Source organism: Mastomys coucha, unplaced genomic scaffold, assembly GCF_008632895.1.
Source record: "Mastomys coucha isolate ucsf_1 unplaced genomic scaffold, UCSF_Mcou_1 pScaffold1, whole genome shotgun sequence".
NCBI lineage: Eukaryota > Metazoa > Chordata > Mammalia > Rodentia > Muridae > Mastomys > Mastomys coucha.
This window is the reverse complement of record NW_022196891.1, coordinates 24,248,831-24,262,135: the sequence shown is the minus strand read 5'-3', so window position 1 is coordinate 24,262,135 and position 13,305 is coordinate 24,248,831. Positions and strand designations below refer to the sequence as shown.

The 13,305-nt window shown below is 45.7% G+C and overlaps 1 protein-coding gene across 1 annotated transcript in view; it reads right to left on the bottom strand.

The window, feature by feature from the left end:
- The window catches only part of Acmsd (aminocarboxymuconate semialdehyde decarboxylase), a 38,053-nt gene that overhangs the window by 12,181 nt on the left and 12,567 nt on the right, over window positions 1–13,305 (bottom strand). The window contains exons 4-6 of the mRNA XM_031381046.1: window positions 11,236–11,285; window positions 9,397–9,633; window positions 3,860–3,953 (exon numbers count right to left, since the gene is read on the bottom strand). Of these exons, the coding sequence (XP_031236906.1) occupies window positions 3,860–3,953; window positions 9,397–9,633; window positions 11,236–11,285 (381 nt within the window). The remainder of the gene's footprint in view (window positions 1–3,859; window positions 3,954–9,396; window positions 9,634–11,235; window positions 11,286–13,305) is intronic.

The window sequence follows — 13,305 nt, the reverse complement described above, 5'->3', positions numbered from 1 at the left end:
ACATGCCTTACACACACACACACACACACACACACACACACACACACACACATCTCTTCAAACAGTGAACCTAGCAACCTCAGAACTAGGCCCCCTACCAGCATCAGATTCCATCGACTGACATCTTCGAATGATGTAAGCTTCCCTAGCCCTGGTTACAATCAAATTTAGACTATTTCTATTCAAGTGCATTCTCAGCATATCCAGCTAGGAAGAACAGAAGGGCCGTCTGGCCTGAGCTGGTTTGAAGTACACATACAAAACTGTGTCTTTAGGTAACCTATTAGGGAGAATCCTCTGTTTATCATCTTAAGATGGGCAGGTACATAATTAAAATAAAATGCATTACAGGAAGGGACATTAGCAGTAAGTGTTAGGTCCCAAACCCCCAAAGGCAGTGCCCCTGACTACGTCTCAAGATGAGTCTAGCTCAGCTCAGGCTGACAAAGAGGGATCGCAGGTAGACAAATAAAAGCTCCCATTGCTCAGAGCCTGTACTCCTCTCTGGCCCCAAGAGCCAAGTCCCTTATTTCTTTCAACCTCAGGCAAATGAGGCATCTAGTTACTATCAAAACCTACACTGACCTCCAGGCACCTTCAGTCCTTTTTAACTTGTAGCTCTGGTGAGTTTCAAAGCCTCTGGGCTCTTCTGGCCCTAAGCTCCTAGGCCTTTCCAGCTTACAAGTTCTTCCTCCCCTCAACCTTGCAGCTACCTGCTCCCTTTAAAACTGGTGGTAGCACACGCCGTTAATCCCAGCACTTGGGAGGCAGAGGCAGGCGGATTTCTGAGTTCGAGGCCAGCCTGGTCTACAGAGTAAGTTCCAGGACAGCCAGGGCTACACAGAGAAACCATGTCTCAAAAATACAAAAAAACAAAACAAAACAAAACAAAAAAAAAAAACTGGCCATTCCCCTATCACCCAGTCCCACTCTTTTTCTCTCTGCTCCTAAGAGATAGCACTGACAGTTGCCCGTTAGTAGTCCCTTCTCCCTGCCTCCTGAGAGAGAGCCATGGCAGCTTTGGAACTCCCCCACCCACCACACACACAATGCCCCTGATTATTCTCCACTACCCTAGAGATTGTCACATGCCAGCTTCGAGTTTATAATTAACCTTTTCTTTCCACGCACCATGGATCAGTCCCGTTCTGTGGTTTCAATGCAGCCTCACTCACAGCAAGAAGATAAACTCGAGCTAATTAATTTACCATCTTGCGCTATTCCTTCACTCCTCATACAGTTATTTTGCAAATCTATATGAGTCCTTACTTTGAGCTCTTTGGATAAGAGGCCAAGAAGCTGGAAGCATCTGGCCCGGCCCTGACTACCGGTAACATTTACTTGCCATCGGTTTTCTTTTCAGTATCAAGGATCAAACCCAGGTCCCTGTGCTTGCTAGGCAGGCACTCTACCCCTGAGCTAAGTGCCCACCCAGCCTCTCTCCTTTCAGTTTTGGATGTGTCTTGAGTTACGCTTCTGGGCAGGCTCTTGCCATTTTCTGCCTCTTGGCCTTGAGCAAGCCGTTTGGTTCCAGCCTGTGTCACATCACCACACAGCCATTTCTTCCTGTCTTGTAGGGCTTTTGTGCAGTTTTGTAAATAACTATGTTAGTAAAGCTCCCGGGTATGACTTCACATTGGAGGTGTTCAGCACACATTAGTTGGTGCTCTAAATTTCCTCCTCTGTGAACTTAGGGAGGTTGTCAACACTCGTCAGGAACCTGTGAAGCGGGTCTCTCCTCTACCACGGGCAGAAGGGACAAAGGGCTATCCTTGGTATCCCTTAGCATACCAGAGCGCCTCCAGAGCCGTCAGTGTCGCAAGCACCTATTACACATTTCAGAGTCCTTGCTGGCGTCCTAGCCCTTCCCCTCCTGCCTCTTTTTCTAGTCTTTCTCCAGCTCAGAAGCTCCTCTCCATAGCTTCTCATTCTCACTCTATTTCAGCTTAGTCTTAGTCCCTCATTTGCCCTCTCTTTGTCTTCATCTTCCGCTCTCCCCTACACTCCCCTTTCCTCTCATGGCTAAGTCCAGTATGCCAGCCATGTCCAGTATTTTACTTTCTCTGTTCTGGATTCTTCCAGATGCCTCTGGCTCATAGCTACCTGAATTCACATCTACATTGTTCTCTCCCTCACATCTATAATAAAAACCTTCCCCTCGACTACACCTTGGAGTGGACACGGTGTCAGTTGATACAGTAGTGATGGTTGGCTCCTGGCAATGAGTTATTTTGAGGGCGCCTAGGTATAGTTCACTAAGTGTTAGGTTGGGAGCTAAGGATGAAATATTATTGGGTGGATGTGAATTACTTTAAGTGTTTCCTGCTCCTGGGAGCAGCAGTTGGTTCATGTCTCACGCTTTAACCCCAAGGAGCTACTTGGGAATACAGAGCCACGTGACTGACCTAGAGCTCCCGATTGTCAATGAGGACTTCACTGTAGGCTCCTTCTGCCCCTCACTGCTCTCCAAGTACAGATTTGCCTCCTTGGGAATCCCAAGAGCATGGTGGATTGTATCCACTGGAGGGTGGTTTCTCCAGCAGAGCTGCTGATAGACAGGGTGATAGACAAAAACCATCGGCTTCTGGTTCTCTGTGAGTCAGCTTTCCACTAATCAGTTGAATGATAGCTTCACCCATGTGTGTGTGTGTGTGTGTGTGTGTGTATGTGTGTGTGTGTGTTACATTCCTTCTAGACTCCACCCTGTAATTAGCCAAGTAGGCCTGACTTCCTATAAAGGGGGCTGTTTGCCCATTTCTGGCTCTCTTACTCTCTCTGCCCCTTCTCTCTCTGACCCCTTTTCCCGCTCTCTTCTTCGCCTCCACCCTCAACATGTTCCTGGCCAGTCTCTTCTTTCCTCCTCTGTTTTCTCTATCTCTGTCTGTCTGTCTCTACTCTCTTCTCAACTCCCCTTCCCATGCCCTAAATAAGCTCTATTCTATACTAAACCCATCATCTAGCTGGTACCTCAGGGGGAAGAAATGCCTCTCAGCATAGGCCCACTGAGGCACCCTTCCCACCTCACCACACCATGTTCTATCAAACATATCCTGGCTATCTTTTTATAAAACACAACAGTGTATGCGCATGTATGTGTGTGTTTTGTGGTTGTTTTTGTTGTAGCCTCACCAGTGTGTGTTGTTGTCATTTGTTTGCAGCAAATTCATTATAGATAAAACCTTCATCTTGGAGGGAAAGCTTCTTAAGACCCAAGATATTTTAAGTGGAATATTTTAGGTGAAACCTGCAGAAAAGCTTATTAAGATGCATGTTATTAGCCAGGCAATGGTGGCACATGCCTTTAATCCCAGCACATAGGAGGCAGAGACAAGCAGATTTCTGAGTTCGAGTCCAGCCCGGTCTACAGCATGAATTCCAGGACAGCCAGGGCCACACAGAGAAACCCTGTCTTGGAAAACCAAAAAAAAAAAAAAAAAAAAAAGTAGATCTTAAAAAAAAGATGCATGATATTAAAAGAGAGGTGAAACATTCCATTTTGAAAAGAAGCTCATTTGGACACAAGATGTTCTAAAGGAAGGGAAAACAGTTCATCCTACAGGCAAACTGGGTAAACTCAGGAAGTCCCTGAAACTGACCATATACGCTAGGCCCCTCCCCTAAACATATATAAATAATAGAGACTGCTGAGAGACTCTCTCAGACAGGCCGAGCTGCCTAGAAGAGGTTCAGAGTAGCCAAGCTATCTGGAAGAGGCCTGAAAGACATATACCCAATCAATGGTAGCTGCTATTACTCTCAGTCTAATCATAATTCTTTCCCCTGGCAGAATAGAATTCCATGGATAACAGGAAAAACCCAAGAGTTGGTGCTGTGTTCCCAACCCCAGTCCAGCACAAACCTACGAGCCAAGGCAGCCAGTATTTGGCCATTCGTCCATCCATCTGCATATCCCAGGGATGCACGAACAGGGAACAGTTCAGTCTCTCGGCCGCCTTCAAGAGAGGAATGAGAAAGAAGTTATTTGTGGGAGACTGCTCTTCTACATCTGCTTCTATATTGATCTGAGTAAATAAGCTTAACTACTGTCGAAGTTCCTTCTTGTTCTGTATACAAGATTCCTTGACCAATTTATTGCTTGAAAAAAAAAAGATTAACCATAGGTTGATGAATTTAGCATATTGTTTGTTTGGTGAAAAAAAATGACAGGAAATCCACCACTCATTATGTGTGTGTGTGTATGTGCATGTTTGTGTGTAAGTGTGTGTGTATGTGTTTGTATATGCACACTCACATGCGTAGAGACCATAGGATAGCTTTGCATGTTGTGTGCAAGGGCTGGTCACTTTGTTTTTTTTTTTTTTGAGACAGGGTCTCTCATTAGCCTGAAGCTCACTAGTTTGTCTAGGTTGTGTGACCACTGAGCACCAGGAATCTACCCATCTCTGTTTCCCATTTCTGGGTTTGTAAGTACATACCACCATGCCCAGCCTTTTTTTTTTTTTAAAGCATGGATTCTAGAGATTGAATTCAAGGTCTTGTACTTCCAAGGTAAATACTTTACTGCCTGAAAGATCTGTAAGCACCCCCCCCCCCCCGCTACCCACCTCCCGCCACCCAAACATTTTGATAAAGAGCAAAATGCTTAAAGTCTAATCTGATATTTCAAATGCAGGGAAAAATTTCCCACTGGCGCCTGCACAGTTTACTCTTTCTGGGGGACTGGGATACTAACTATCTTTGGGGTCAGGGCAAGGGGGCTCCCTCCTCCCCTCTTAGAAACCTAGAGCTATAGAAAGTGAAGAAGTGAGAGCTAAGCATGAAATGTACACCTGTCAACGCAAGTTCAAAGCCAGCTGAGTTACATAGGGAATTTCAGGTCAGTCAGGAGGACACAGAAAGACATTATCTCCAAAACAAACAAACAAACAAACAAAGGAATCTCTGCGGGAAAATGATGAGCCAGGGATTAGTTCCTTTCAGCTAGAATGAGGTAGGCAGGCCTGATCTACGTCATGAAGACCTTGGACACAGCACCAATGGGGTTTCTGGGTGTGTGGGGACGCTCGCTGTCCCTGGAGCTCAGTGGCTCTCTGGACAGTCTCCCAGCAGTGAAAGGAACTCACTGAAGAGAGGACTCTCCATGCCTGAGCTGCGAAAGTACTAAGATGCATACTATGGGTTAGCCTGTCTCAGAGGCTTGAGGGGAACCGAAAGACCATGTGGACAGGATGAACTTTAATCGGCAAGATGTCTGCGTCAGTCCCCCTCAGTAGTTGTACTGGTGAGGTGTGTTTGTGTGTTTGCTTGTTTTATCAACTCGACACAAGCTAGAATTATATGGGAAGAGAAAACCTCAGGAGAGAAACTGTCCATCGGATTGCAGGGAAGTCTGTGGGAGCCTTTTCTTGATCAGTGATTGATGTGGGAAGGCCAAGTGCACTGTGTGGGTGGTTTCCCCCAAGTTGCTTTGGTCAGGGTGTTTCATCAGCGACAGAAGGAAAACTATCGCAATAGTTATGAATGTCAGTGCTTACCAAAGTTCCAAACTAGCACTCATCAGGACATTTTCTTTGTAAGTATATTGGGGTACAAGTGACTCATCCTGCCTTCACATGGAAATAGCTGTGCTCACCCAGCTGATGGAGTGTGACTTGCGGGGATAAGCATTTTTTAAACACAGTTTTGGATAACTGGGGGTCCTAGATGTGACAGGCCAAGGGAAAACTGGAGATCTCCAACTCAGTGGGCTGAGGAGAACAGAGACATAAGCCTCTGAAGGTACAGAAGCTAACTGCTTGCTGATCATGAATGCAAGTTGGAAAGAAAATACTGACTCCTTGGAATGACGTAGGCTTCACCAAGGTATCTGATCATGGTATCTGGTGAGATCTGACCCCTCATTAGGATAAGACTTGATTAAATTCACATTAACCTGAAAAACAATTTCCTTCTTCAGGCGGGGCGTGGGAGAGAATACAAAACCACTTATACTCTCAAGATCATAACTCTAACAGTCACGAAGAGCTTAACACCAATGTTGCCATAAGAATTCTACGGCAATTAGGCTGAAGACATGGCTCAGGTCGTAAAGGGCTGGCCACGCAAGCATGAGGATCAGAGTTCGAATCCCTAGACCTCATGTAAAAGCTGGGGATGGTATCATCATGTAAATGCAACCATAGTGCTTGAGAGTTAGAGACAGGAGGAACCCTGGATCCATTTGCCACCCAGTTTAGTGGAATCGGCAAGCTCCAAGTTCAGTGAGATACTACTCTGTCTCAAAAAACAAGGTGAAAGGACTGTTGAGATGGCTCTGTTGGCTAAGAGCTACTGTGGCTGCTCTTCCAGAGGGCCAGCATTGGATTTGAGCTCCCTCAGGATGGCTCAACGTGGTCTGTAACTCCAATCCCAGGGGACCTGAAGGCTTCTTCTGGCCTTTGAGGACACTGTACACCACGTGTGGTATAGTCATACATGCAGGCAGAACACATAGAACACATAAGAGAAAATGTAAGGATCAAGTGGAGAGCAGTTGAGGAAGACATTGAAGGCCAACATCTGGTCTTCACACCCACAGAGGAGTTTTACGGCTGCTAACAGGTTTGATCGTTTATGAGACATGCACTCTCTGTGTCACACATGTTCAGAGACACGTGTTCATGCTTGCCTCTCTATAGAGAAGACAGAACCTAAATAACTTAGTCAGGTCTTGGCAGCTGATGTGTGGAAGAGTCAGATGGCCAGGTGCCAATGTTCTTTCTGTTTTTCTCATACAGCAATGGAGTCATTTTGTACCTGAGTGTCTGTTTCTAGGCTTATTCACTTAGGAGAGAGGTCTAGAGCCAGGGGTGGGGGTGGGGCGTGGCATTTGGATGCTGCGGAGTGCAAGGACTATCTTGAAATGACAGCATGAACTTGGCTGTCAGGAACTCTTGCCATTTGTTTGAGCGCGTCACTGACGCAAACTGGAGAAGAGCGAAGCAAGCCAGCCTTGCTAACCAAACAAATAGATTGTCGGTACAGGGACACTGCAGGTCAACTGGAGTCAGGACGTACTCCTAAATCCCTCAGAGACTGGCGTGCTCTCAAATAATCTAATTGGAGTGATGGATAGGTGGGGCTCATCACTCAAATGAAAATGTCTATGTGCACTCCGGCAGCTGCGATTGCTTTCTAAGCCCCTAGGAATTTATAAATCCACTTCCGGTGAATAATAAAAATGACTTGTAGCCGAAGACTCTCTCACAGTGTGCTGAAGCAACTCGGATGCATGAGTAAATAAATCCTTGTTCAAAGCTCACTGGTATTTTCAGAAAGCATTCTCTACATCATCTGAGCCCCTGCAGCCGATGCGTTCGGAGAGTTCAGTACTGAGAAGAATATTAAGTCTCATAGGCAATCCCCCACAGAGTGGGCAGTTGCCACAGATGCAGACAAGGATATTTTTTTGCATGTAATTAGAGCCCCATGAATATTAAATGGATAAGTTACAGGGAGCCGAACGCCTGGCAAGTCTGCAAATATCTACTTAAGTCAGTATTAAAGGTTTCTGCATTATGATGGAAATAATAGAAGACCATCTTGTGCCATTATAATTGTGAGATTTGTAAAAGCTGCAGCTGAGGGAGGAATCATGGATCTTAAATCCTGCTACCTAGGATGGCTTGTTCAGTTACAGGATGAGAAAGGGAGAGAGTGGTTGAGAAGACGGCAGGATGTGAACCCGGGCACTTCCGAACTGGATAGTGCCACTTTGAAAACACTTTTTAATGTGAAATATTTTAAATATAGAAATGAAAAGCAATAATGCAATATATAATCATATACTCACCATCTGAGCTTATCAAATTCTGACTTTTCCTGGCATTCTTATCTATACATATAAAACCTCTACCTACTTATCTATCATTTATCTATCACCTATTTATAGCCTATCTGTATATCATCCACCCATTTATTGATATGTCAACCAATCTATATTTGTTTTCCCCTCCTCCCTTCTCTTTGCATCTTCCTTCTTATCTGTCTTTATTTTGAGAGTTTTGAGACAGGATCTTTCTATGTATCTCAGGTCTGTCTGAAACTCACTATGTAGTCCAGGTTGGCCTCGAATTCTATGACACATATCATATCATATCCTGAGAATTCACAAACATTGTCCTCTTGCCTCAGACTCCTGAATGATGAGATTACAGGCTGTGTCTTTATACTCAATTTCATTATGTATTTTTATTATGTACCGCCAAAATACACCTTTGGCTTCTAAGGTCCTTTGTTTGTTTGCTTGTATGTTTTGGGTTTTTGGCTTTTCAAGCCACAGTTTCTGTGGGTAGCCCTGGCTGTCCTAGAACTCAAGTTCCACCTGCCTCTGCCCGAGTGCTGGGATTAAAGGCTGCACCACCAGGCCCAGCTTCTTCCTAAGGTTGTCAATTGGGGACTGATGATAAAAACATGTCAGTACACTGGAATATTCTGAAGTTTTTAAATAATCACCCATTCAGATAATCTTCATTAGGCTGGGGAGCTGGTCCAGTGGTGTAAATGCTTGTCACACACATGTGAGGACTAGAGTTTATATTCTCAGAACCTACATACAAGCGTAGCACCCTGCCTATAATCCCAGTGCTAGGGAGGTGGAGACAGGGGATGCTTGGGGTGAGCTGGCTGCACTGGCTGAAACAGGCAAACTCGAAGTTCAGCCAGAGGCTCTGCTTCAGTAAATAAGGTGGAGAGCTATCGAGGATGATGCCTGATGTTATCCACATGTATGTACACATGTGTGCCCACACACATGCAGTGAGGAATAGAACTATGCATGCCACACACATGTACATGCATAATGTTAATTTGTAAATTCTCAGGATATAAGATCACATGTGTCACAGAATTCCAGTTTTGCTAAAATATAGATATGTAGAGTTTTTTTTTATTAATGAAATAACATATTAACAGTGTTTCCTGTCTTTGGCTGGATGACTGGTACGTTTATTTCCCTTTTTATACTATTTGTATTTCTACAGTCTCTCCAAAGTTACTTCATTTTTTTTGAAAAATATTAGTTTTTTCCATAGCAAAAAGAAAAGTAAGTGTGTGTGTGTGTGTGTGTGTGTGTGTGTGTGTGTGTATGTGTGTGTGTTTGATTATGGAAAGTGCTAGCGATGAGGATGGCACTTAGGCTTCGGGGTAAAATGTGATGCAGGAGAGAGATTTCATCAGAGTTACCTCAGAGCAGGCCTTGGAAGTGTCTCATCTTCCCGTCTGTAGAATGGCCCACTCTTGGGAGGATTTTTGGTAGGTTTCTACATCTCCTACCTAACATCTAAAATCACTGTTGTCTCTTGCCCCCTTTCCCTGGGGAAATGCTTCCTTCTTGGTTTCTCCACTGCCCAAGGCTGTGCGGGTGCACACGGGCAGAGCGAAAGCATTTATACTCACAGTGTAGATTGGGAAGAGTTCCGGGTCATTCAGGTCCCACGTGTTGATGTGGGAGCCAATCTGGATTCCTGGAAATCCTAACTCCTTCACGCAACGCTCCATCTCCTCGACTGCCAGCTCCGGGGCTTGCATAGGCAACGTCCCCAAACCCACAAACCTCCGAGGGTATCTGGCAACGGTGGCAGCTAGGTCATTGTTTAAAAACTGGCACAGCTCCAAAGTATCCTTGGGTTTGGCCTTGGAGAGAAGAGGAAAAGGTTCCATGCCAGTCAAAACCTACCCGGTTAGACGTTCGTTCTAAACAACACGGCCTCTTGGCTGAAAATATTCACCCTTTGTAATGATTTTATGCCTTAGGAAGCTGAGGCACGGACTGAGAGAGAGGTGCTGGCCACAGAAGACCCAGAGTCTGTGAGAGCAAAGAGAACTCCCGGGATGCTGCTGGTTAATTAGAACAGAGGCCAGAAGCATCTCTGAGCTGGATGCGCTAACTACTAGGCTACTCTAGCTTACACTGGGAACGAGGATGAGCCACTATCAGCAGCAGACAAGCCTTCGAGACCTTCCCAGTGTCTAAAGCTACCATCGAGATAGCTCTGTCTTGGCTCCTTGAAGGATACCAGCCTTACTCCCGTATAGGTCCTGTCTTCATCTGTCCTCCCACGCCCTCCGGTTGACCCTGTGGTAGATGAGCTTGAGCTCTTTCTTATCTCAACCCCACTGTGCCCCTGTCCCTAGGCTATAGTGAGCCCCCGTAGTTCCAGTGTCTACAGTACTAGAGTTACAGACTTAAGTGCGACCAGGCCTCGCCTTTTTAAAGTATGTTCTGGAATCAGAACTCAGGTCCTCGCGCTTGAGTAGCCACTGATCTATTTTATCCACGGAACTATTTCTCCAGCTCCCATACCTACTTCTCTATGTGGGTTCTGGGGATTGAACTCAGATCTTTGCTCTTGCAAAGCAAGCACTTTATCTTTCCAGACCCCACACTGAGGTGTCAAGACATTTTATTTTATGGAGTGATCTAATCAGAAGCACAGAGGACCCAGGGACTCCCGCTCGACTTGTGAAATCATGTGGGGAGTGGTCGGTGGTTGCATTTCTTCTAAATCACATGTCAACCACAACACCTACCAGGCGAACACATTCTTAGCTCTGTACCAAAAGTTACCTCCCCACCCCATGCCTCAGAATCAACCCTGACACTCAGTGCTTGAGAACGGTTGACTTGTGGCGAGGTGTCTAGGACTTCTCTTTTGTCCATTTCCTCAGGAGACATAAGTTTAAGGTTTGTCCTTGCCGTCTATTGTAATGCTAAGTGCTCTGGTGGGGTCTTAGTCTACAACTGATCCGTGGGGTGAATCTAGATGTGGGCCTGATGGCCACATACAGGCTACTGTCCTGAAGCAAAGACATGGCTAAGGGGGGTGGTCTCAGGGGGAATACGCTACTGACCTCCAAAGGAACCGATGAAGCTGGAATATGGCTCCATCACAGGTGGGCAGAGTGCCTGCCTAGCATGTAAGAAGCCCTGGGTTCTAATCCCATCACTGCATAAACTGGGCATGGTGCAACCTATCTGTGATCCTAGCACTTGGAAGACAGGGGCAGGGGAACAGAAGTTCAATGTTATCCTTAGCTACAAAGCAAGTTGGAAGACATCCTGGGCTACAGGAGAGCTTCTCTCAGAAACAACCAACCGAAGGAAGAAAGAGGAGGACGATTAGGGGAGAGGATGGATGGGACCAATTCGAAGGTGTAAGTCATCTGTCGCCTTCTGGGGAGCTGGATATGGGCCTTCACCACCAGGGAGATGGACCAGGGAGGTTTCACACTCACCCAGTAGCTAAACATGACAGGAACCGTGGAAAGAGCTTGCACTGTCACTCCTAGAAGACAAGGAAAGACACCTGTCAGGGGAAGAGCCTTTCCCAGGGTGAGAGCGGCAGCTTCAGGCTCAACCTGCTGTCTCTCCCTCACTGCTCCTCCCTCAGACGCTCTCCCTCTCCGCTATCTTCATCTCTACAGCAAGGAGAAAATTGGACATTCCAGAAAAACGACCTGAGTCTATTTGCCAAGGTTTCTTCTACCCTCCTTGTGGCAAAACGTTGTTTAGGCAAGATATTTCTCCATCATTAAAAAAAGTAGCATATGCTAATTATACATATGTTATATGCGTACCATCAGAACTGTATCTTGATCATAGTTGCCTCTTATCACTCTCCCCGTTCCTCTGCCCAGCCAGCTCTTCTACTCTATTGTCATTTTTTCTTCATCTTTTTTCTGATCTCCATTTCTCTTCTTCCCCTCCCTCCTTCCCCCCCCTCCCAAGCTTTCCATTGTAGGTCATACATGTCAAGTATATCTCTCAAGTCCCTTATTTGGGCTTCTAAATTAGTCTAGCTAAAGTCTCATGGCCCTCAGTCCCCAGGGCTTGGCTCCAGAGTCTAGGATTCTAGAATCTTAAAATCTGTGATCTGAAGAAAGCCTACCTCCAGGGGTCATTTGTAGGAACTAAATGAGTTAATCTGTGTCAGGTGGGGACTGGTGAGATGACTCAGTGGGTAAGAACACTGACTGCTCTTCTGAAGGTCCTGAGTTCAAATTCCAGCAACCATATGGTGGCTAACAACCATCTGCAATGAGATCTGACGCCCTCTTCTGGTGCGTCTTAAGTCAGCTACAGTGTAATTATTTATAATCATAAATAAATCTTTGGGCCAGAGCAAGCAGGGATTGAGCGAGCGGGGTCCACCAGAGTGAGCGGGGTTGACTGGAATGAACAGAGGTCCTAAAAGTCAATTCCCAACGACCAGATGTAGGTTCACAGCTACCTGTCAGCTACAGTGTACTCATATACATGAAATAAATAAATAAATAAATCTTTAAAAAAATTTGTGTCAGGTGCTTAGACCTGTGTGCAGGGGGTAAAGTGGGTCATCATGAGCATTACATCAAAGACAGTACTTGGGGTAAATATACAAAAACCAAAACCAAAACCAAAACAACAACAACAAAAAAAAAAAAAAACCCAAAGGAGACATGCGCACTTCTGTGCGTAAACAACCAATTTCTGACACCAGTCAGCCAAGTCACTGTCTTCCTCTTGAGAGGGTGGGCCCTTGCTCTCTCTTCACATTTACAGTGAATTGTTCTTCATCAGAGATTGTAGAAAGCACATTTGTCTCCAAGCCCCGTCCCCAAACAACCCCAGTGTACCGAGATCCAGGGCTCTATAGGTGTCCTGCAGAGTGGCCCACAGAGTTGGTTCCCGATTTTATGAAGCTGAATTTGAATGTGTTACTTGGGTACGTGTTTAACCACTGGGTATCAAGCAGCCGCTGGGCAAAAGCGCGTGCCACTAGACTCTAAACTTCCAGATTTGGGTGCTGCCAGGGCAACTCTTTTTTTTTTTTTTTCCTGGACTTTGAAATACAATACAATTCTGCTTGGGCATGGTGGTTAGTTCCTACTATTGTAGTACTTCCAGATGCGAATACAGGAGAAATAAGACTTCAAGGTCTTCCTCAGTTATATGCATAATGAGTTCAAGGCCAGTCTGGACTATGTATGAGACCCTATCTCAAAAGTCTTAATTAAGCCCTGTTGACTGCACAGGCTGGTGCTATCAAGAGGCGGTTCCAGACTGACATTACAGTAGGGCTCTCTGGTCCATACCCACACCTGCTGGACTATTGGGAAACACTGATTGATTTGGGGAAAGGACAGTTATTGTCTTCAGTTGAATAGCTAATAGTGAGCCCATCAGATCCCTGTGCATCTTTTAAAACTGTGTTCACACAGAAGACTCTGGTTAAAAATCAGGGGATCACGCTGGGCGGTGGTGGCGCACACCTTTAATCCCAGCACTTGGGAGGCAGAGGCAGGTGGATTTCTGAGTTCGAGGCC